We start from the raw sequence: 22359 nt of genomic DNA, 5'->3' as shown, positions 1-22359 counted from the left end.
GGCACGTTGTGTCACTCCTCCATGTGCTTTATTTGTAGACTCATGGCAGCAATAGGTGTGTGAGGTAGGATCACGGGAGGCCTTTGGGATTGTATGCAAATTGATGAATTGTGTACTACATGCATCATTTAAAGCTTAAAATACTTTAAAATGATGGTTGGTGTTCAGTTTTTTCCAATTAATCACCGGCATCTATCTTTGCCTATTACCCCATCATCATCATCATCCTCACCGTGTCCTCTGGTGCCAGTAGGAGTGCGAGATGTTTCATGGTGAGTTTGAAGGCAGCGCCTGTGGCCCCCATGGCCCCTACATCCCTGACGTTCTTTTCTGGTGTGTGGTCCTCTTCTTCTCCACCGTCTTCATGTCGGCCTTCCTCAAGGAGTTCAAGACAAGCCGCTACTTTCCAACCAAGGTACAAATTAAACTGTTGTCCGGCCCAAATTCATCACAAAACTCGCTGCAGTTCTTCTTTTTGAAGTATGCACATTTTCAAGGTCCTGTCCTCAAGTGTGTGGTATCCAAAATTAAATCTGCTTCATTAATTTTACAGTCCTTCATTTACTTCTCCTTTTACCAAGGGACTGAAATTATACTGAAAATGATTTTCATGTCGTTGCCTCTCGTGAGTCGTGTAAGACTACACTGCCATCTACTGGTGATTTTAAGTCACAGCAGGCATCCTGCAGTCTTTGTCACTGTTCTATTTGTCCTATTTCTAAGACGAATCATTGACGTGACACTCATGAGCGTAATGTGTGGGGTGAGGCTGGCACACTTCTCTACAGAGTAACAGCGCCACCTTGAGGTGATCAACACTACACCGTCGTCTTGATGTGGTTCAAAAAATATCTGAAAGATTTTAGTAATTTTAATTTAACAAAGTAACATGTTTATTGGACAGAGATCTCTGTCTGGAATCATCAAATAAATATCTCAGAACATAAATATATCAACAACAGGACTCGTCCAGTCAGTGCGCAGCTATATCTGATACTCCTATTTAGGGTTAAAACATGCCTTTAAGGAAAGGACACAAATAGGAGAAATTAAACATATTACTTTGAATCTAATGCATAAAAAGTTAAATGTAATGTCACAATAATAACTAACCAAGAAAACTTATGGAAGAGACACTTTAACTAATTCACATAAAAATCTGTAGTATAAAATTTGGTGTCCTCTGTTTGATTTAGCCTGCGGTTTGTTTTTGATTGAGCTTCTTCAAAAGTGGCCATTAAGTGAGTGCATGTCTTTGTGTCCTGCAGGTGCGGGCCATCATCAGTGACTTCGCCGTCTTCATCACCATCCTCACTATGGTCTTTGTGGATTATGCGCTCGGTATCCCCTCTCCTAAATTACAGGTCCCGAGCAAGTTCAAAGTAAGTGCACATGAAAGCCTCCATCATAAAGCCACTCATCGATTTTATCACCATTAAACCTGATTGTGCTGTGCTATATATATTATAATTGACTACATTTCTTGAAGTATCAACCCGCCAGAAGCTGTTGATGGAAACAAGCCTGTTTGGATAAATCTGGCACATTTAATGAATGCACTTAGGTGCTCAAGTCACTGAATGTGTATTGATCCTTTAATAAACTTAATGAAAACGGAATAATCTGGAAAATCAGATAATAAAAGTTTAGCCGACGAGACAGAAGAGTTTTATGTTTTATACTCATCTTACATATACCCGTAGATAGATGGTGATATTAGAAAATGCATGGCTATTCAGCACCTATCAGTTGACAGTAATCAGGTTTAAAAAAGGAAAGGAAATAAAGGCTCTATTTGAGGCGTCTAAAACAAACACTACAGGGATCAACAGGAAAGTTTAGAATAGGAATGTGTCTGTTGATACTTCCCAGTTAGGAATTTTCAGCAAACATTTCTAGGCTGGTGCATTTTTAAATCCTATTTTACACTGTTAATTAGCTAATCTGATAAGTAAGCTATCAAAGTTTTAGAAGTAGTTGATAGAAAATCCAAAACATTATCTGTCTCAGCTATGTTTTCCCAAACTCTCCTTTTCTTAATTCTACGTTTTTTTCTCTCCTCACTCAGCCAACACGGGACGATCGTGGCTGGCTTATAAACCCGGTTGGACCGAACCCGTGGTGGACCACAATCATCACTTGCATCCCTGCTCTGCTCTGCACAATCCTCATCTTCATGGACCAGCAGATCACAGCCGTCATTATCAACAGGAAGGAGCACAAACTGAAGGTCATTATGACCTCTAAAATTACATAAAAAAGCAGTTCTTGTTGTTAAGACAATAAAAGACCAGTTTAATTCATTTACTAATGATGTTATCTTGCTCCTGCAGAAAGGCTGTGGCTACCACCTGGACCTGTTTGTGGTGGGGGTGATGCTGGGCGTGTGCTCTGTGATGGGTCTGCCGTGGTTTGTGGCGGCCACCGTGCTTTCCATCTCCCATGTGAACAGCCTGAAGCTGGAGTCGGAGTGCTCGGCTCCCGGTGAGCAGCCAAAGTTCCTGGGCATTCGAGAGCAGCGCTTCACTGGCCTCATGATCTTCACTCTGATGGGCTGCTCTGTCTTCATGACCTCTATGCTAAAGGTCAGCATACACAAACATTCACACAGTGTCGTCTTGTAGTTATATATCTTATTCCTGGTAACATAACGACAGAAAATGACAAAGTAAGAAAGTTCTGGTCCTGAACCCGATTTTTGATCCGTCTGTCTCCAGTTTATCCCCATGCCTGTGCTGTATGGGGTCTTTCTTTACATGGGGGCTTCATCTCTCAGAGGCATTCAGGTGAGCTCAAATCACACCTGCTAGTGTTTAAAAAGAAGAACTTATAGTCGAGAAACAAAGCTTTAATGTTGGTCTTTTTGCAGTTCTTTGACCGTCTCAGGCTGTACTGCATGCCGGCCAAACATCAGCCAGACTTCATCTACCTTCGTCATGTCCCGCTGAGGAAGGTGCATCTCTTCACCATTGTCCAGCTCAGCTGCTTGATCCTCCTCTGGGTCATCAAGACCTCTAAAGCCGCCATCGTCTTCCCCATGATGGTAACCAGACTGTATGTGTGTATGCATGTATGTGTGTGTGTGTGTGTGTGTGTGTGTTTTAGTACGTGTGATTGGTTGATGTCTGTTTTTTTCTGTCTCAGGTCTTGGCTTTGGTGTTCATTCGGAAGCTGCTAGACTTCATGTTCACTAAGAGGGAGCTGAGCTGGCTAGACGACCTGATGCCCGAGTGGAAGAAGAAGAAACTGGAGGATGCAGAGCAAGAGGTGCATTAATGGACTCTAATTAATACAATCAAAAAAACAACTCTGAAGACTTTAAATTTGAACTTCTGCAGCACAAAGCTTGTATCCATCCAAGGCTTTTCTCTTTTGACCCTTTCTGCAGGATGAGCACAGTATTATCGCAGAAGAAGAAGGCATAGTACAAGTACCGCTAGAGGTCAACTTAAAGTAAGTCTAAAAACGTTTCTTTTGAACAAAACAATTCAGATCAGAGAAGGCTTTCTTAATGATTTATTTATTTAAGGACAAAATATCTTAAAACTTAATTTTTCTCAATTGTTTTCAAAGACTGAACAGCTAACAAAGCAGTATTTGATTCTTCATATAAACATGTATTTAAAAAGATTAGTCCCTGATGTTAGATGTCTGTCGGTAGTAAAACTTTGATGAAATGTTTCATTTGATAAAAACATGTTTATGCTTTTTATTTTACTTCTGTGTGTTTTTTATTTTTAAAGGGGCGACCCAGCCACCGTGAACATCACTGATGAGATGTCCAAAGGATCCTTCGGGAATGTGTGGAAGAGTGTCAACCCTACGGAGAGCACAAAGAAGGAACCAAGCGCTAAAAGGTTAGCCAACTCATTCACTTTATTATCATATATCAAGATCTCAATTCATCAATGTCAAGGGGGAAATTGTCTCTTTTGGTGTTAACGTGAGCAGTGGCAGGTGTTTGTTATTAAGAAGTTATGGAACATTTACTTTGTGTTTTCCCAGGAAACTGAGGAGCTAGTATGTTTTTACAAAAGGGGTTTAATCTAAGAGCAGCCCTGCCCCTGCAGATTTCCCACAGAGTAGACTAACATAGTGTCTCCTGCCTGCCTCTCTCATTCCATCCCACTCCTAAAGCTCCCCTACCTAACCTCTCAGAAGCTGAAATCCCAAAGGTGAGTTATTCCCAGTCCCTGTAAGCATGAAGAGTCTTGTAATGTGTTTACTGCTGCTGTCTGTTGAATGCTGCATGAGGAAAACGGTGTTGGTCTATGCTACAAATTGACGTAGTAAATCGAGAGATAAATCAATCAAACATGGAAACTGGTCAAGTGAGAAAACAGCATGGCTGGGGTGTGCATGTTAGTTCAAAGACCTATTTTATGTTGTAATGTAAATGTCGTAAAAGTTGTCCTGTATATGTATATATATATATATATATATATATATATATATATATAGCACTATATCTCAATCACAAGTTGCCTTGTCGCACATTTCAATGTCACAAGATATTGAAGTGTCAGGCGTTTAATGCTATGTAGCTTTTTTAGACATATTTGCATGCTGGCACTGCATCTTGAATCTTTTAAACTTCAGTCATTTAACAATATGCAACAATACTTTGCTTTTTCTGTCGTCATAAATTTTCTTGGTTTAAATTTTGTTTTGTGTGTGCAGTTCGAGTGGCGGCGAAAAGCGACACAAGCGCCGGAGGCATGACAAGAGCTTGGACAGGGAGACAAGTTTGTGATGACACGTACTGGCGGTGCCACTGTGCTGTCAATCAGTTGTTCAAACAAAAAAAAACAAAAAAAAAAAAACATGATACCGTGCCACACTCAGCCACCTTTGTACTGTGCTACACTGTGTTTTTTGTCATGTAAGTCTGTGTGCAAGTTGTGTAAAACAAAGACAAATTTGTTAGAAACAGTATTAACATAAGAACCAAGACACTCTTGTGTTCTTTTTCTATGTTTATGAAAGTTTGGTGATACCAGCATTTAGGGGAGGCAAGAATTGTATGACACTTCCAGTAACTGCTGTGTCAACGGGCCAATTGCATAGAAATCTGAACAATTTTTGAATCTACTTTATTTGTATTTTGTATGTTTTTATATTTTTTCAACAACAACTATTGCCAGTTGTCCTTTTAAAAACCTGCCACAGTAAACCACAAATGTGTGGGGTTTGTTTTAATGCCAATATTGACCTGATGCACATCACAATAGAAACCTAAGTAGTAGATAATTGCCAATTCTGATCTATTTCACTGGTATCTTTAAAAGTTGGCTCTTTAGCGAATCTAGTAGTTTTTTGAAAGTATTAAATATACGTTTTATATATTCAGTATATCTAAATGTTTTTTGTGACAGTGACAACTCATATCATTCCAGAGTCCTTTCCTCTGCTGTTTTACCGATAAATGTCTCTCCTTCAGTTATGTATTTTCCAAATGAGTTGAAGGAATAGTTTGAAATTCTGGAGGAAAAAAAACACATTTGATATTGTTGAGTAAAATGAGAAGATTGATACCACTTTCATGTCTGTACACTAAATGTGAAGCTTGAGCTAGTAGCAGACAAGCTTAGCTTAGCACAAAGACAGAAAACAGTTGAACTGGAAGCTTAGCTTTGTGGAAATGTTACAGAATCAACCAAAAGATAATTAGACTAATTACAGCTTGCTGTTCTGTACACATGAAAAAAATGTTTTGTTTTCATATATTTTTGTCTAGCTAGCATTCAAATTTAGCATAGAGGCATGAAACAGATATCGGTCTTCTTGCTTTCCTTTCAAGAACATGGATCAGCAAATTTCCTAAAACTTGATATTTGTTGGCAGCTTATTTAAAAAATACATTTAAAGCTCGCATGGCAGCATAGTTCAAAAACTTTCAGTAGTGGCTTTTTACAAAATCATCCAATTTGCGAATTGCTGAACATTAGGACAACTGTACAGACACCTCTGTTTTCCACCTTCATACTCTTCGTCATCTTGTCAGTAAGTGTCATCCATGGACAAATGATCTCCTATCCAAATGACCCTAAACGTGTTAGCATCGGAAGCTAATTGTTTTTTAAAAAACACCTGCATGACGGTGAAACAGACTTGGCTGTCTCGCTGCAGGACCATGGATTCTTCTAAAGATGCAATAATACCCTTTTTCTTGGAAGGGCAACATGTAATAAACGGTAAAGAGTCTTAATGATGTATAATAAATAGTATATTTTATTCATCTAAAATGTTACTAATATATTACTAACATGAAGTCAGTGTTGAAGGCAGGTTTTTTGTTGTAGATGTTATTTTCCCATTGTCTTATTGATGGTTCTTAGTTTTAGAGAAACTAATAAAGGGTCAAAACTATATCAATATCACATATTTTGACCACTTCTGTGTGGAATTCTGCCTTAAACTTGGTAGTTATAGCTGTACACTTTCTGTTGAATAATTTAAGTCACCTGTATAGAAAATCCAACATGTCAGATCTGTTGTTCTATTGTGATTTGTTTCATGAGAATGAGAGCGTGAGAGAGTGAATGAGAGCATAAATAAAAATGTTAAACTCTGCTGCAGTGGTCTGGTGCTTTATTGATCAACTCTCATACTTACGCTTGTCCACAGAGAGGTCGAAGGTCAGGTAGGTAGCAGCAAACTGAAGGACATTTGAACTGTTTTCTGACATAGGAAAATGGTACTATATTTCGTCAATATCATACCATCCTCTGTTCCCCAGAGCTTTCCTATAGGTGATGGTTACTGACCTCCTTGCCTCCACCTCTGACCTCAGGAGCTCCACATCTTTGTCCTCATGGGAGCCAGAGAGCACCCTGCACTCTCAGGCTGAAGCTCCTCATAGCATCCACATCCTCAAGATACAGAAGGTGCCCGTATCTTTGACCCATGAGCCTGCTGTTGCTGCTCCCAGAGAGACCAGCATCCCTGTTTAAAATGACTGCATGATTCAGAAACAGTAGGAGGAATTTCTAAAGATGTACTTTCTGCGAGCATTTTTTGAAATGTGTTGTTGCTTTTAGTTGAATATCCCGAAGTAATGTGCTAAGTACAATTTTGAGGCACTTGTTGGTAACTTGAGCCACATTTTGTCTAATTTATTTTGACCAAACACCATCCTGCTGACCCAAATACTCCCTAGAGCACCGATCTGGATTCATCCGGAGATGAAAACAGTCCCAACTTCATCTGTTTGGACAAGCGGCATTCCATGAGAGCTGATAAAGTGAACAACAGCAACCCGACTCTGTGTATCACCCCATATGTTCTGAATACCTTCTATTGATGTGATATCTCTCTAGTTTGATCAAGCTGCTACAGCTAAACAAGCAGCAAGAGAACGTGAAAGAATGTGGGTTTCTTGGCAACAGTCAGTTTCTAGTGAAGTTGCGTTAGTGAAGCCAAATTAAGTATTAACAAAAATAATGTGTTGTTTACTTTTTACTCTATGCTATCTGTAGAACTCTAGTACAAAGAGATGTAGCAATTGAGGTGCTGCTAATATACTGAAAAGCAGCCCAGCTCTGATAGTGCCTGTGTCTGCGAGCAAATCGCAGCAGTGATAATATTCAATGCCCAAATGTCATTGCCTCAGAATAATACTATAAGCACACAATGGAAAAACTTTATTTTTGCAGAGCAGATAAATAAATTTCACTGAAAACCGACCATACTACATGTGTTTTCTATAGGCCTACCTGAGATTTCACTTTTTGTGTTCTTGTTTTCACCTCAAAAATATAGAAAATAACTTAATTTTGTAGAAAAATATGCCCTCAAATTCATTTCTTCTCTGTGGTGCACCATACAAACTATGGAAGAGTTGTCATTTTTTTTCTATTTTTTTTCTATTGCATCACAAACTGAGTAAAAAAGTCTTACAAATTTAAATATTTTGTTGCCTTGACAACATGTAAAGTTAGAATGGCTTTCTATTCCTCCTGAATATGGTTTCGTGTGCAGCACTCAGAGGGAGTTGATGAGCAGGGTCTCACTGATCCTCTTGTCTTTTCTTACTGCAAAACAGAGAAAGTACAATCATGCAAAGCTACATTTGTCTGCAGTTTATCTAACAGCCATGTGACGTGTGGTTACCTCTCCCCTGAAGGCTTGGAGGTCATGACCCAGAGTAAATATTCCTTGGCCGCCAAGGAGTCCAGCACCTTGTTCACATCGCTGGTGAAGCTTCCATCAACGTGCCTCCTGCTGAGCGCTTCACCCCGCCCTTCTGTTTCAGATCTAAGTATGTACACATGCACACAATGTAAACACTAACCACTCAGTGTTCGTAATCCCACAAGGTATAGTGACCTTCAATATTTACCTTGGATGCAGCACTTTTCAGAAAATCATCGTTTTTTTATTCCTCTGATTGGTGAAGAAATGGTGCTGCTGTGATCATTTCATGATTGGTACTTTGTTGCTTGCATTTTTTGAGTCAGAAATAATCATCTAAGTTAATAATCATCAGTCATGTAGAATATCAATCAACACAGCGTGAAAAGTTCAGGTGATTTATTTTGGCACAACCACAAGGAACATTAAGAAAACAAAGCAAAGAAAGCAAAAATGGGGCAGGAGAAGCAGTTGATTAGCTCAGTCTCTCTCAGGTCATGGTGGAATCATTTAAAGGCAAGTATGCAGGAAGGCTGGTAGGGGTTTTGGTGCTGTAGGAGGAGGAGGAGGAGGAGAAAATAGGAGGGACAGCCTACTCTCTTCGGACTTGTCCAGACTTGAGACTGGCGACAAAGTCTTTGATTGCCTGGTCCTTGAGGTAGGAGCTGACGTCGCTGGTGAAGGTCCCGTCTGCGTGTCGCTTTTCTGCAGCACTGAAAACAGATAGACAGAAAAGAGGATTGAAAATGTTTTATTTTATAGAACATAAAAAAGCTTTCCTTTGTGTCTGAAGCAGAAAAATTATGGTTTCTTTGGAAATTGGGATTTACTTGAAATCTGATAATCCTCTATTATTACATGCATTATAAAATGCCCTAAAACACCTCCAGATTTTTTTTTTTTTTAAATCTGATTGTTTCTAGAAGCCAAATGTATTTGTGCAGATTTTACAATATTTCATATAAAGTCAAACATAAAAGTCAACATTTTTGTAGCAGGGTTTTTCCCCCTTTCTTCTCCAATGAACCAGCGTAAGAGTTAGGACTCTTTTGAGGACCCCAACCCTTAGGTTGAGAACCCCCAGATTAGACTACCAAACTGGTTTAAACCGGACGAAATTACATAATAAAACGGCTTACAGTCGCTCCAGTCAAAAGGGGACATTTTACTGTGATTACTTCCAACTTCATACAGAGTACATTTAGCTGAAAATACTGCAGAATTTAAATAGGCTTAAATGCAAGACTTATACATGTAATTTTATTTTTTATTATTGTAATGGTACTTACACATAAGGAGTGTGTCATTGTTCAAGAAACAGTGCAGAACAAGTCAAAGCTTTTTAAAATCGAATTCTTATAATTTAAATAGGTTCCACACTGACCCGCTCCTCTTGTTGCTCATCAGCCATCGAACAAAGTCCTGCGCCTTCCTGTCCTCCAGATATTTGCTGTAGTCGTTTGAGAAAGTTCCCTCTGAGTGCCTCTTCATGTTCGACAGCTCCCTCGGCTCTTCACCTAATGTGTTGTCTGCCTCAAAACTACAGCAGGTAAAAAGAAAACTGTTTGATAATCACATCACAAGTCCACATTAACAGCTTCATCATTTCTCAAAAAAAACAAACAAATGATGATAAATGTAGTTTATCATCTTCTGTTTTAAAAGTTTAGTGGCCAAAACATTTTCTAGGTCTCATTTAAGTTTTGATATTTAAATAAACTAAAATTTGAAATGTTTCAATTTAAGCTGTACAAATGACATAATCCCTCTATGATAAAAAAAACAAATCCTTCCTTTTTCTTCAAAAACGTACACCCCTTATCCCTTTATTGGCTATAAATCTAAACTAGATATCAGTTTGAGAGTTGCACTTTTTAGGAAGATTCGTCCAATCTTTTTGCACATTTTGGCTCAACATCTGTGCAGATAGGCAGCCGAAAATTTGGCTTCTTTTGAACTTTTTCTCTTTCTTTCCAAAAGTGAAAGAAGCAGTTACTACAGTTACATTATACAAAGAAACAATCGAATTAGTTTAGATTTGATTTCTGTACCTTGAGCTGTCTTCAGCCTCCTGTAGAGGAACCTGCCAGCTGCTCTTGACAAAGCAGAGGACCAGGAGGATACCAGCCATGGAGTGGATGCTTTTCATGATCATGACCTTGGCTGCAGAGCAGCACACACACACAAACATCAAGACAACGTTTGCTCACAGAATCACAGAGTGGATACACCTTTTTATCAATATAATACTCACTTATTCTTCCTTCTTTCCACAGGACGGTGCTTTTAGTTCCTCTGGTTGTTTCTGGTGTCTATCTCTAACTCACCTCACTTACTTTCTGATCTTATATACTGTTACAGGGGGAGGAGGATGGCTCCGCTCAGGTGGGCCAATTTTAACACTTTGTCAGGTCCACCTGTTACTCTCAACCCATTAGACACGGGCCGCGTCACATCGGCCGAATCAACAGGCCGAACATTAGTTGAGAAAGGAAAGGTGCTGTTCATGCGTGATGCCAGCTGGTACTTAGGTGTCAAGATCAAACAACCCCGACTCATCCTGTTAAACAGAAAGTAGGGAAGATGCTTTAATGTGCTACTGTGTCATCATGATGGGAAGTGATTGGCCTGAATGTACTGTCATATCTGGAGGTGAGTCAGTGTTTGAGGATTCTTTCCGATCACTTTTAAAAGGTGGGAAATATTGACTGGGGATTTTTTTTTTGCATCAGTTAATTATTTCCATTACGAAAAAATATATATTCTTTAAAAACAACCTCTCTGTACCACTATATGACTCACACGTACAATGCAACATATGAATTTCTTTGCAAAAAACAAAAATATATCATAAAGGTATGCTGAATCCTGTGAAAGCTTCTATCTTTTTATTATTATCTTTAACCTTTAATGATTTAGATTTAATCATCTGAATTTGATACTGATTTTAGGTTTTTAAACTAACCTGGCCAATACTTCAGTTAAGTCTGTACAAATATCTATCTGAAAAACATGTGACATTTGGACTGTTGTACTTTATTTTTGTTTGCAAACTAGAAAATGTGCTAACGTGCAAAACTTAGTGTTGAATCATTTCACTCTGAAAGAACGATGAGAAGTGTAAGTTATGTTTGTTAACTTAAGATTGGTCAACATGATTTTCTCGACACAAAGTTATCACTTTTAATTTTTTATTTTATTTTGCAAAACAATCATTTCGTTAAACAGTCAACAATCTCATACAGTTAGTAAAACAAATACAATTACTTTGTTATGTTTCTGTGAATAATTTATGACAAAACAGTAAAAACTCTTCATATCATTTTATTCTTTCACATATTATACACTGATTATCTTCACCAGGTCAAGTAATGGCCACTTAACAAGTTGATTTTATGAAACACATATGTTATAAAATAAATCATGTTCATCGGCTAAATGTGTCACAAGTAGAACCTAAGTTATAATTTACTGATGTGTGTTTAACTGAAGATATGTATGATGATGTCATCAAAGCCCTAATAATCAAGTCTGCATTTACAATTTCATTATTTTCCCCCCCAAGTCATTTCTCTTTATTTACGTGGAGATAGATCTTGGTGGAATTCATTCAAAGCACCTCAAGAGGAAGTGAGACATGTGGGTGTAGACGTGCTGGTAGGCAGAGCCTCCGAGGCCGTGATCCTTGTCTGTGTACCACTGTAAGAAAAAGGTCAAAACAAATTATTACTAATTCAAAGCCACATTATTCAACATGTCTTTTTTTTTTTTTAAACCTAATCAGATTTTTCTTGTTCCAAATCCTAAAAAAAATGAAAAGTCCACTTTGTGTTTTCCAGATTACTCACCATTGCCTCAAAGTCAACCTGCTCGTCCACTAAGGCCTCAGAGATCTCAGCTGCCTGCTGGAAATGTACGTTATCTACAAAACACATCAACAGAAAGTAAAATCAATTATCAGCAACAAATGCACTCAGGTGGCTAGAATAAAGGTCACTAAGACGGCAAAATCATTAAAAAAAAGAACTCACTCGACAAGTACATCTGTTAAATCTAAATGAATGGTTATACATTGTGGGGAATACACATATTTGCTTTGTTAGACACCACTGTCATAAATAGTTTCCATAAATAGCCATAAATGGCTTGGCTAGTGGATGAATGGAAACAGAGGGAGGACAGCTTGCCTCTGTCTGAAAGTAGCTCAATCTGCCTAGTAGCACTGTTAAAGCGCGGGTCAATCATTATTTCGGATCAGACAGGACAATAATATTATGTTGACCCACAAATTCTCTTCTCTGACTCATTTTAATGAAACATCTTAGTGCCCAGATTAAAAGATGTTGGGAATAGTTATTTAATATATCAGGATGTTTTGCACAAAAAATGGGGGTTTGGTGAACCAAATTGGGAATTGCAGTGACACATTATAAAGGGAAAAAAGAGGAAATGTACAAAATCAAAAATAAACATGAACATTATTTATAAAGCCATGCATGACTCACCGTCAGCTGTCCCATGCACCAGAAGATATTGCACTGAGTGGAAGTGTTTGGCCCTTTCTGTTACCGTAGAGTTCTGCACACAAACATATATGTGTTATACGGGTAATTGCATAATGATTAATGATGACCATCAGGTGCAAGACATGAGAGCTTACAGTATGTCACTTACATCGTAGTAATGAGAATTCTGTGAAGGCTCCAGCATGTAACGCTCTGTGTAGATCGAATCTGGAATAGACATGTATGTGTTAACGTGAGTTTATTAGGTCTGGGGTGATTGTGAACATTGAAAATTGTGTTTTAAAATACCGTAGTATTTCCATTTGGAGACTGGAGCGACTGCCATTCCACATTTGAAAACTCCACTTCCAGCTCCCAAGGCCATTGATGTCACATATCCGCCATAAGACTGTGAAAACATGTCATTACTGTAGCTCAACCTAACCCTAAACCTTAAGTAAAGACCAGGGCTGTGACTGTGAGGTGAAACATTAACTTGTTTTCAAGGCCATTGAAACTGTAAATTACCTCATGCAAACTGGATATGGCTTGAAGAACATAAAAGATAGAACTTTTGATTACATGATGACACTTTGTTAACTTACCCAGCCCCAAATAGCAACTCTGTCTTTGTCAATGAATCCCATTTTGATGAATTCCCTGAAATACAAAGAAAGGGAATTCTGTTATTTAAAAGGATGTAAACAGGTAAAAGGCCAAGTGATGATCGCCCATCATTCGGTGACACTTGTTTCATTTCCTGTCTGTGCTGTTTCAGCCCCAGAAACAAGTTAAATCCAGTTTCATCGAGCTTGAATCAGAGGATGAGGCTGTTTGTTTTGACCGTCAGATGCATTGACTTGTCTGAACTGCTCCTTTCCTTACCTGGCTGCTGTTATCTGATCTTCCACCTCATAGGTTCCCAGACGTTTGTAGATAGCGTGCATTAACTCGTCGCCTTGGTAGCCGCTTCCTCTTCCGTCAAAGCTGGCGACGATGATTTTCTCAGTACTGGCCAGGTAGGTGGACCAGCCCACCCTGTAGGCGAAGTCTGTTTTCTGACTGCAGGGACCAGCATATCTGGAAGATTTCACAGAATGGGTCAACCTGTCCTCGAACACTTTAATTTATATTATATACACTTTATGCATCCTCTTACACATCTATGAGTAATGGGTACTTCTTGGATTTATCAAATCCTGGAGGCAAATACATCTGGTACCAGAGATCTGTCAAAAATATAACAGAAAGATATCAAGATGAGAACTACGGTGCTTGAGTGTTGGTGCTTTGATACTGTCCATGAGTGGTTCAATTTAAGTTTTAAATTCGTAATTGTTACATTCACTTACTTTTCCCACCAAGTTTGATGGAGTCTCGGCGCATTGTGGGCATTTGGATTTCAAGTATTTGGGAAGTAAAATCAGTATTGTCCTCCAAAACCAAAATCTCTATAAAAGAAAAGAAAAGAAATACAGAAAGCTCTTTAAAACAATAGAAGGTAGAGGCCGGGGGGGTATTATTCTAAACAATATTGTCAATTACCTTGGTTTTTCGTGGTATCCCAAAGAGAATGGAAAGGAATCCTAGGACCTTTGCAAAAAAAAGTACACATACATTATCTTATTTATCACTTCTATGTTTTTTTTCCACTGTATACAAATTTGATAATATAACAACCTTTAAAGACAAGTTTCAATTGAAAAAAAGAGAGGGAAAGACACAAAAACAAAGTATAACTGACCACTGCAGCTCATACGGTAGAAGGAGGCATTGTGGCTGAAGTATGCTGAGTTATACTGACACTCTCCATCACGCACCGCACAAGTCAGACATTTGGTCTCTTTTGAGTTTTTCCTGACACAAACAAACACATATTTTGTTAGTCAGAACAAATGCTTTTCTATCAACAGTGATGTCTCAAAGTAACAAGCCGAATGAGTTCAACTTGAAAGTAAAGACCCTCACTTGTAAACATTCCTTCCTCCTGGTCTGCCGCCATCTTCATTACTTGAATAATATCTGTGGAATAATTGTTATGCATGATAAGAGACTTTCAGCTGCAATAAATAAAGTATCCAGCTCATGGGAGAGAACATTTTTCTCTCAAGATCTATCGACAACAATGATATTTCCTGAGAAACAAAATATGCGCTGTAACATCCTGCACAGTCATGCAGTGGGGAACATCATTGATGTGTCATTTTCTGCTTAAGAGAAGCTACGCACAAGCAAGGTTTTTATGCATATGAATAAATCTGTAACAGAACTTACATACTATCTGCCGTTACTTTCAGAATGCTGACGACTTCCCATTGTCCCGTGGTGATTGCTGTAATTTTTCCCTACAGCAATGAGACAAAACGTATGGGTGGTTACAGGAAAATTGAGGATATACTGCAATCTTTGATATTATGCACGTTTTAAAATAGAGCAGATTTCCCCAAAACTGGGAGATTCACTTAAAGAAACATTTTTACCTACATTGTTCACATGATGGATGTGCTTGTATCCATTTTTGTCGCTCATCAGGAGGTAGTAGCTGTTCCTGTCTGCAGCAAAAACTGGTTCTGGAGGGGAAAACTAGGAAGAACAAGAGGATTTTTTTTTGGAATTGGTTGATAGAAATAAATACATAGATCACCTGACATCCTTTTACAATGTGCTGAACTTACCCGTCCAATCCAACCGCTGGTACTTTTTAGTTCCAGTTGCTGTAAAAAGATATGAAATTGTTTTTACAGCTTCACTTGGTGACATTTCACAACAAAACACTGAATCATCCTAAACAGAAACAGATGTTTCAACACAGAGCTGAACTAAGAAACCCTTACTTTAATGTATTAACGTACACATGATGAGGCTACACTTACATATGAAACATTTTTATACACATTTTATATCATTAAAGATAAACTTTTGCTGGAAGATAAAAATGTCCAAAGTGTTCAAGCAGATTGAATGAACAACATGACAAGTTGATTTTAGAGATAGATATTGGTATAATGAGCAACAAGATGGGATATGTAAGTTGTTAAATACATCATGTTTTACCTCTAAAGGTACCCAACTGGATACACTGAAGTTGTAGATCTGGAGGATGAGATGGTTTTGGACTCTCTTCAACCACTGGACAGCTATACGTTCATCGGACACCCAATTGACAGTGGCTAAGTAGTGATCACTGAGGGTAAGAAAGACATAGAGTAAGTTAACCCATGTTCTTGTTTGTTGCTGATGAATGTACTCAATAACAGGAGATAATCTTCATACAAAGTTAAGCAGCATTATAGCAGAAATGTAATTACCTTGAACTGAATAAGGCTGGAACAATAACCTCAGAAATATCTGTTGTGTTGTCAGTGTCCACAACAAAGAGTTTTACGATAGGGTTGGGAGTACCTGGCTGCGCAAGACGAGAATGTTTTCAATACAAAAGATAAAAGAGATTATGCCAACAAAGAGTGCACAGGTCCCTGGCCAAGGATTACAGCACAGAGCCAAACAAGTCATGGAAGATACCTTTGGATATGGAATGGAAACAGTGGTGGGGTACTGGTTCTCCCCGTACCAGGTGTACTTTATGGTGTGGACCTCTCTGTCATTGGACTCAATATAGGCCACATACTTCCCTCCAGGTGACCACCAGAGGCCTTGATTGGATGAGAACATCTCCTCTGTAGGGAGGGAAAATTTTAAATCTGAGTTAAAATTCCTTCAAAAAGTGGCATGGTTGATCTGACTGACAGATGCCTCTTTTCCACCAAAGTGAACACTGAACATTAAACGGAAGGTGTTAGCTAATCTCAGCCTTTGTTAGCCTTTTGCTAGCAACAACCGTGCTGTTAAGGTATGAATCAAATAGCAGGTACTCAAACTACCTTTGATTGAAAGGCTCTCTGGGGGATTATGTCATAGCCCTGCCCCTTCGACGATGTGCAGCTCTACTCACCTCATGTAGTTCAGTGTAGTTTAGAGTGTGAGAGTTAACTGTTCCTTGTTACCTGCTCTGCCTGAATTACCAGTTGTGTTGAGTGCTTTATTGTGTGTGTCCATGAGAACCTTGTAAGTACTGGAGGTATATGATTTAGTTGATGTTTTATGTTCAGAAGTAGAAGTGATATTAGTGTTAGCAATTAGTTTAGCGATTAGCTTGCTGGCTGTCACATGGCTAATTATTAGTAACTGTTATGCTATATGTTTAGCTAACATGGCTTATGTGTGTACATTTACTTATTCTGTTGTCAATATGATTGGTTATCATAGTGTGTTATGTGACTTATAGCCCAAGTGCATACCTCACCTACAACCTTTGTCACTTATGTCCCGTAAGATAGTCTTGTTTATGTGGTCAAAACAAAGTTTTACATGGAGCAAGGAGTCATTAAAGACCAGCAAGGAGTTGTTGCTACTCTTAACTGTTTTCTCTGGCTAGTGGCCAGTTCTTTGACTGTCAAAACACAGAAAGTGGTTCCAGATTAGGCACTGGCTCCCAACCAGCCCTAGAACCAATTTGGTGGAAAGGGGTGATAGTGATCAAATCTCAGCGCCCACTGTAAGTGGCCAACAAGCTGAAACTCCATCTCTTGTTTGGTAAAGCAAGCCTGACCAAAGGGACACGTTTGTTGAACGATACACCAATCCCAGTGTATGCAGTGTAGATATAGAAAAAACTTGTACTTATACCAGGTGTGCATTTTTGCGTTCTGATGATTTGATAAAAAAGGCTCTGCTTTATTTTCCCTGTGGGGACATCCATACTTATTTTGATACACATCCGTATCAAAATGGTGGCTCTGTATACAGATTACTAGTTATATCCAGGTGTGAATGGGACCATAAAAGTGACATTTAATCTGTATCATGTTCACCTTACCCTCATACACCCAGTCTGGATGCCCGTTAAAAATCAGATTCTCCTCGCCATTGAAAGTGACCTGCTGTGGTGGAGACCCCGGGCTGGTCTTTACATACACATTATTTCTCCAAACATAGGCCTGAGAAAACAATCAAAATGCAAACACATCAGTCAGAAAAGACAAACTTCTCGGATTTGTGAACACTCAAAAACCCCTTTTCTGCCCTTTTTTATTTTTAGTTGCTCTGCTTAAGTGTTTGGAAAAGGTTGTGCTTGATGGCTCCATCCATCACCCACTTCAAAGCCCAACTGTCACTCAAAGCTATAAGTACATACAACCAATAATTTGCCTGTTCAAGCTTACCAGTTTGTTTCCTTCTGGAGCCCAGGCAAAGTACTGGACTTCATCAGGAATATCAGAGGTTGTGAGAAATGTGCTGAAATGAAGGGAAAAAACATCATCAGAAGATAACTATTTTCAAATTAAGTCCCACGAGTATTTGAAAGCAACATTAAGAACTATTTTCAATAACGATTCTTAATTAATTTCACTGACCATAGGTAGCCAGATACTTGCTAGTTAAATGTATTGTTAAGTCACTTACCTTGTTTCTCGGTCATAAAGTGAATATGAAGCAGTAAATGAATGCCTCCACAGCTGATTAGACAAAGACAAAACTGTTATTATATAATCACTTTGAAAATACCTAATCTTCATATGAATAAAGGCGTATCATACCTTGGTATAGTTGCTCATGAATGCGACATATCTGTGGTCAGCAGAAAGCTGGTAATCATGAGCACGTACTCTGTTCTGTGTAGGAAACAGGAACATTATTGTGAACGAACCTAGACTTCATGCTAATAACATGCTTTTTGTTTTTTACACAAAAGACACACACGTGTATATGTATATATATATATATATATATATATATATATATATATATATACACACACACACACACACACACACACACACACACACACACACACACACACACACACACACACACGAGGAAATGACTTACAAACAAGTCTTCCTTCAAGAACTCTTTGACGCCTGCTTTAAGGGCGTTTCGGAGGTAGACTGTGCCCTGGGACTTATACAGAAACTCGCTATCTGTGAAGGGAGATTAAAAAAATGGAAGTTTAACAGTGAACATTGAACACAGACAACAGATTTGATGTTAAAAGTAACACTCATGATTCTACACACATGCCTATGTACCAAATGCTCAATTTAGGATAACATACTACATGCATGAATGCAAGCTGTATGGTTAATTCTTACAGCTAACCATTAATATGAAGTTCTTACTAAGCGTTTATGTTGTAATCTGATTGCCTGTGATTCCTAGTTCAATAAAAAAAAGCATCACTAAGGGTTTATAACCAATTGAACTTTGACCACAGAGTGTAATTTAAAGCATCACAAAACTAATCCTCAGGAGACTGTGAAGAGATGCACTTGAAATCACCAACATCCACCTTATAATGGCACTAAGTAAGTCGAAAGCCGATTCAATTATTAGTGTATTATCTCCTGGTAACCATAAATATCACAGGATCTTGTGCCAATCCATCAAGTAGATGTTTTAGATATTCACAGTGGTCGTGCCTCTAAGAAAGTCAGGGGATCATGATGTCTAAAGGACTCATCCTCTAGGACAGGTTTCTCCAGCAGGGAGCTACTGGTAGCCCGCGGGCAGGTTTTCAGTAGCTCGCCTATAGGTTTACCGGCTGTGTTAAAAATAAAAATAAAAATCTGATGATGGTAAATGCACCTCTTCCCACTATTCATATATTTGGCCCATAAAAACAAGTATGAAGTACAAATGTTTTCTTGGACATTGATGTGAATTTAAGATTATTGATAAGCATTGGCTTATTGCAATTTCACACGTGTACAAACAGTAGCTTAATTCAGCTGAGCTATGTCAATAAATGCAAGCGATTTGATGCAAGTAGCCCTTGGCCACTTTCATTTTTTGAAAGTAGCTCTCAGATGAAAAAAGGTTGGAGACCCCTGCTCGAGGGTAAATGAATGTCTGTACCACATTTAAAATTGCCTGTTCAGTCTGTGAGCTGGTCGACAGACAGATCTGGAATATATGATATATCTTTCATGTTCTAAGTCATCACAAGTCTTGCATCACTTTAGTATTTTGAACTCTTACCAGTAAATATGACTGATTAGACAAGAAAGTTAAGTGCATTGACTCCTCACACATGAATGAGAACACAAACGTGTTCATTTCAAAGTCGATAAGAGAAGACTGTTGTAAAATGAAGTTCATGGACTTCTCACACATGCATGAAGATTCAAACACTTGAATTAGAAACTTGGAGGAGGGGGGTAGATTATGAAGCATTCTCAGTGAAACATTTATCTTTTGGAGCCTGTGCACACCATGTTGTAATCTTTTTTTGATATTAAATATCTGATGACAAATTGTCTCCCACCTGAGATCCATCTCATACTGTATGATTTTGGTTTCAGTGTGCTGTTGAAGACATCCTCCAGGGTGAAAGATTTCTGATTTGTGTTCGCCTTTTCCTCTGAAACACATGTTACAGGTCACAGGTTAGAGAGATAAAACTGGTGATAGCACACATGTCTTGATCATAATCATTATAAACGAAGATAAGTGCTGTAAAGGCTGATAATAACAAGTGCAATAATGCTTAAGTCAGTGTTTTAGGGGGTAATTATGGGATGGACATGGTGTTTACAGAGTGAGTGCGAAACTATTTAAAGACATGCAGTGTTGTGGCAGAAAACGGAATTGTAATTAGCCATCTGTGACGTAATAATAATGAAACTTAGTAAAATAATTTTCCATACCCGGTCATAAATTTGAAAAGTTGTCTTTTAAAAGTGGTCCAAACGGATCGTGCGTAATGACGCGTGCGTAACTTTCTTTCAGATAACGGTGCGTCGAACCACCGATAATGCTCTTATGCCCATATGTGAATCATCAATCAATGGCAGAATCTTACCATTTAAAAATACTGCTGTGGGTACCGCTATCAAAACCACGACGACTGTTAACCCAAAGACTCCGAGGAGCACCTTGGCGATGGAAACCTGTGAAGAGACGAATGGACATAAAACAGACACCCAGCTACATGAAGAGCAAACCCCAACTTAACATCGACATGTGAGTATTAACAAACAAACACCAACCATTGTCTCTGCGTGTAGCTGAAGCGTAAAAATCACCAATATCCGCCCAAATCACAACTCCATCGATCCCAACGCGCCGAGAAGTTAGGAGCGATACTCCGCATGTGCTGTTAAATATTATCTCCAGGGAAGTTTCAAAGGTGGGACAATAAATGTGCAGCGGGAGTAAAGTTCGTGAGGTTTGCAGCTGTTGCAGTGTTTTGAGGAAGTGTTGCGCCTTCTTGTCAGGCTGTTTCCCAAACTGTCCACTGTTCAACACGTTCACAAGTCTTTCATTCATACGTAGAAGGGAAATCTCTTTCTGAGAATATCTCCAAGACTTTTATACACAATGTTCTTATCAATATGATAACTGTTATTGTACGGTTATCTTTACACTAGTTAATGCATTAGTCTTGTTTAACAGGGAGTTACATTGTTTTGAATAACACGAAATGGTTACAGCGTGGATGCACTAAGATCGTGTTTCCAAGTATTGAAGCTTTAATTTTAAATTTTTAAATAGAATTTGAAGTAACTTGTAAAATATGAATGGTTTAAATAATTGACACAATACTGTCTACTTTGCATCTATCAGAGTCAATGTGAGCATCAACTTAAAACTTATTCAGGGAATATTAACACATCATGTTTCAGATACTTATGGTGGGTTTTTATGATTTGAATCATTAACCAAATGCAATCAAAAGTAATTCATTATGAAGAAATATAAAAAAAAAGTGAAATCTATCGAATATCAGGGTTTCCTCCTTGTGAAGTGAAGCTTGCAGCTAGATGTCAAAACAATTAGAATGTTGAAAATGTCAAAACATTACAATAACAGATCATTTTACATAATTCATACTGTTAATGTTTTAAAGATTATTTGCAGGTGGAGATGTTTGAGATGGACTCCATATCTCATTCAAAGTAATCCGGTAAACGCCCAGCACAGTATCTACTACTTTAGAAACTTTAAGCAAAGCTATAAGTTATGTAAGATGTTAAGTTTTAAGTATGCTCCTTCCTTACATGTGAAAAGTATGATTAAGAATAAAGCATAAATCCCCCCTTCCTCATCATAATAGAGTTTAGCTTCTACAGCTTTTCTTGGTGAAGTATGACCTGTAGCTTGTGATTGCTTATGTAAGATAATGATGCTGTAACTAGCATTTCTGTACCAATACTGCACTATAATTGAGTCATTACCATTATCTTGTATACGTCCCTGATAGCCACAGAGGCTGCCAGGCAGAAACACTTTGATGGCCTATAGCCTTTCTTCAAAGCATGACTTTGAGCATGACTTTTGAGAACAAACAACAAAAGTTCAACCCTTCACAATAAAACACACATTAAGTCAATTCTTCACTCTCTCTTTAATATGGTTTTGATGCCTCGGTCTTACTTGGTTTTCTTTGAACAGTACGGAGGTTAGATTTGGCTAATGTCACCAAAATAAGCTTTTGCTGGATAAGAAGTATAACTGGGTGTATCAGCTCATGTTTCTCCAATTTTCTTGTGACACTTTTGTTTCTGTTTAAAATTTGCTGTATAAGTTTAGTTGCTGTAGTTTTTTTTTCTTTTAACTTTTCCTACATTTTCCAATAAGTTTAAAGCCAGTTAATTACTTTGGTCCACCAAGTCGGTCCAATAATTCAAAACTAATTCAAGTCTCCTTACAAGTTAAAATG

The 22359-nt window shown here is 38.3% G+C and overlaps 3 protein-coding genes across 6 annotated transcripts in view; 1 reads left to right on the top strand and 2 right to left on the bottom strand.

Annotated features, from left to right (window-relative positions):
* Positions 1 to 6573, top strand: part of LOC109992358 (sodium-driven chloride bicarbonate exchanger) — a 40007-nt gene extending 33434 nt beyond the window's left edge. For 3 of the 4 annotated variants that reach the window (XM_065951842.1, XM_065951841.1, XM_065951843.1), the window contains 10 exons: positions 254 to 415; positions 1269 to 1382; positions 2069 to 2230; positions 2334 to 2585; positions 2718 to 2786; positions 2870 to 3043; positions 3145 to 3267; positions 3389 to 3453; positions 3744 to 3857; positions 4681 to 6573. In XM_065951842.1, coding sequence (XP_065807914.1) covers positions 254 to 415; positions 1269 to 1382; positions 2069 to 2230; positions 2334 to 2585; positions 2718 to 2786; positions 2870 to 3043; positions 3145 to 3267; positions 3389 to 3453; positions 3744 to 3857; positions 4681 to 4753 — 1308 coding nt within the window. In that variant the 3' untranslated portion in view covers positions 4754 to 6573. Of the gene's footprint in view, positions 1 to 253; positions 416 to 1268; positions 1383 to 2068; positions 2231 to 2333; positions 2586 to 2717; positions 2787 to 2869; positions 3044 to 3144; positions 3268 to 3388; positions 3454 to 3743; positions 3858 to 4137; positions 4176 to 4680 lie in introns of all 4 variants that reach the window. The other variant, XM_020644919.3, reaches the window with a different exon arrangement.
* A 1055-nt stretch (positions 6574 to 7628) lies between these two features.
* LOC109992359 (glucagon-1) lies at positions 7629 to 10538 on the bottom strand. The gene is made up of 6 exons (XM_020644923.3): positions 10388 to 10538; positions 10185 to 10296; positions 9518 to 9673; positions 8730 to 8846; positions 8113 to 8256; positions 7629 to 8033 (listed from the first exon to the last, which is right to left on the bottom strand). The coding sequence occupies exons 2-6, from the start codon at positions 10286 to 10288 to the stop codon at positions 8009 to 8011; spliced, it is 546 nt and encodes a 181-aa protein (XP_020500579.1). The 5' UTR covers positions 10289 to 10296; positions 10388 to 10538; the 3' UTR covers positions 7629 to 8008.
* A 903-nt stretch (positions 10539 to 11441) lies between these two features.
* LOC109992368 (dipeptidyl peptidase 4) lies at positions 11442 to 20878 on the bottom strand. Its single transcript, XM_020644931.3, has 26 exons — positions 20687 to 20878; positions 20500 to 20587; positions 19963 to 20058; positions 18528 to 18619; positions 18236 to 18310; positions 18102 to 18154; positions 17861 to 17933; positions 17515 to 17635; positions 16161 to 16315; positions 15947 to 16044; positions 15693 to 15822; positions 15314 to 15352; positions 15123 to 15221; positions 14913 to 14983; positions 14607 to 14660; positions 14383 to 14495; positions 14184 to 14231; positions 13991 to 14089; positions 13798 to 13867; positions 13524 to 13718; positions 13244 to 13298; positions 12948 to 13047; positions 12808 to 12866; positions 12639 to 12711; positions 11982 to 12055; positions 11442 to 11832 (listed from the first exon to the last, which is right to left on the bottom strand). The coding sequence occupies exons 1-26, from the start codon at positions 20687 to 20689 to the stop codon at positions 11740 to 11742; spliced, it is 2226 nt and encodes a 741-aa protein (XP_020500587.2). The 5' UTR covers positions 20690 to 20878; the 3' UTR covers positions 11442 to 11739.
* Between the last annotated feature and the right edge of the window lie 1481 nt (positions 20879 to 22359).

Source organism: Labrus bergylta, chromosome 24, assembly GCF_963930695.1.
Source record: "Labrus bergylta chromosome 24, fLabBer1.1, whole genome shotgun sequence".
Lineage (NCBI taxonomy): Eukaryota > Metazoa > Chordata > Actinopteri > Labriformes > Labridae > Labrus > Labrus bergylta.
This window is presented reverse-complemented; position numbering and strand designations above follow the sequence as displayed.

Bases quoted from the DNA above. Each gene is read 5' to 3' on its own strand.
- LOC109992359 (XM_020644923.3), bottom strand. From the start codon at position 10,288: ATGATCATGAAAAGCATCCACTCCATGGCTGGTATCCTCCTGGTCCTC. The intron at 9,674-10,184 runs GTACAGAAATCA...TACCTGCTGTAG, and splicing joins GAGGCTGAAGACAGCTCAAG to TTTTGAGGCAGACAACACAT. The intron at 8,257-8,729 runs GTAGGCTGTCCC...GTACATACTTAG, and splicing joins TCTGGACAAGTCCGAAGAGA to ATCTGAAACAGAAGGGCGGG.
- LOC109992368 (XM_020644931.3), bottom strand. The intron at 18,311-18,527 runs GTAAGTCATTTC...TTTCCTACACAG, and splicing joins TCTTGAAGGAAGACTTGTTT to AACAGAGTACGTGCTCATGA. The intron at 13,299-13,523 runs GTAAGGAAAGGA...TTTGTATTTCAG, and splicing joins GATCAGATAACAGCAGCCAG to GGAATTCATCAAAATGGGAT.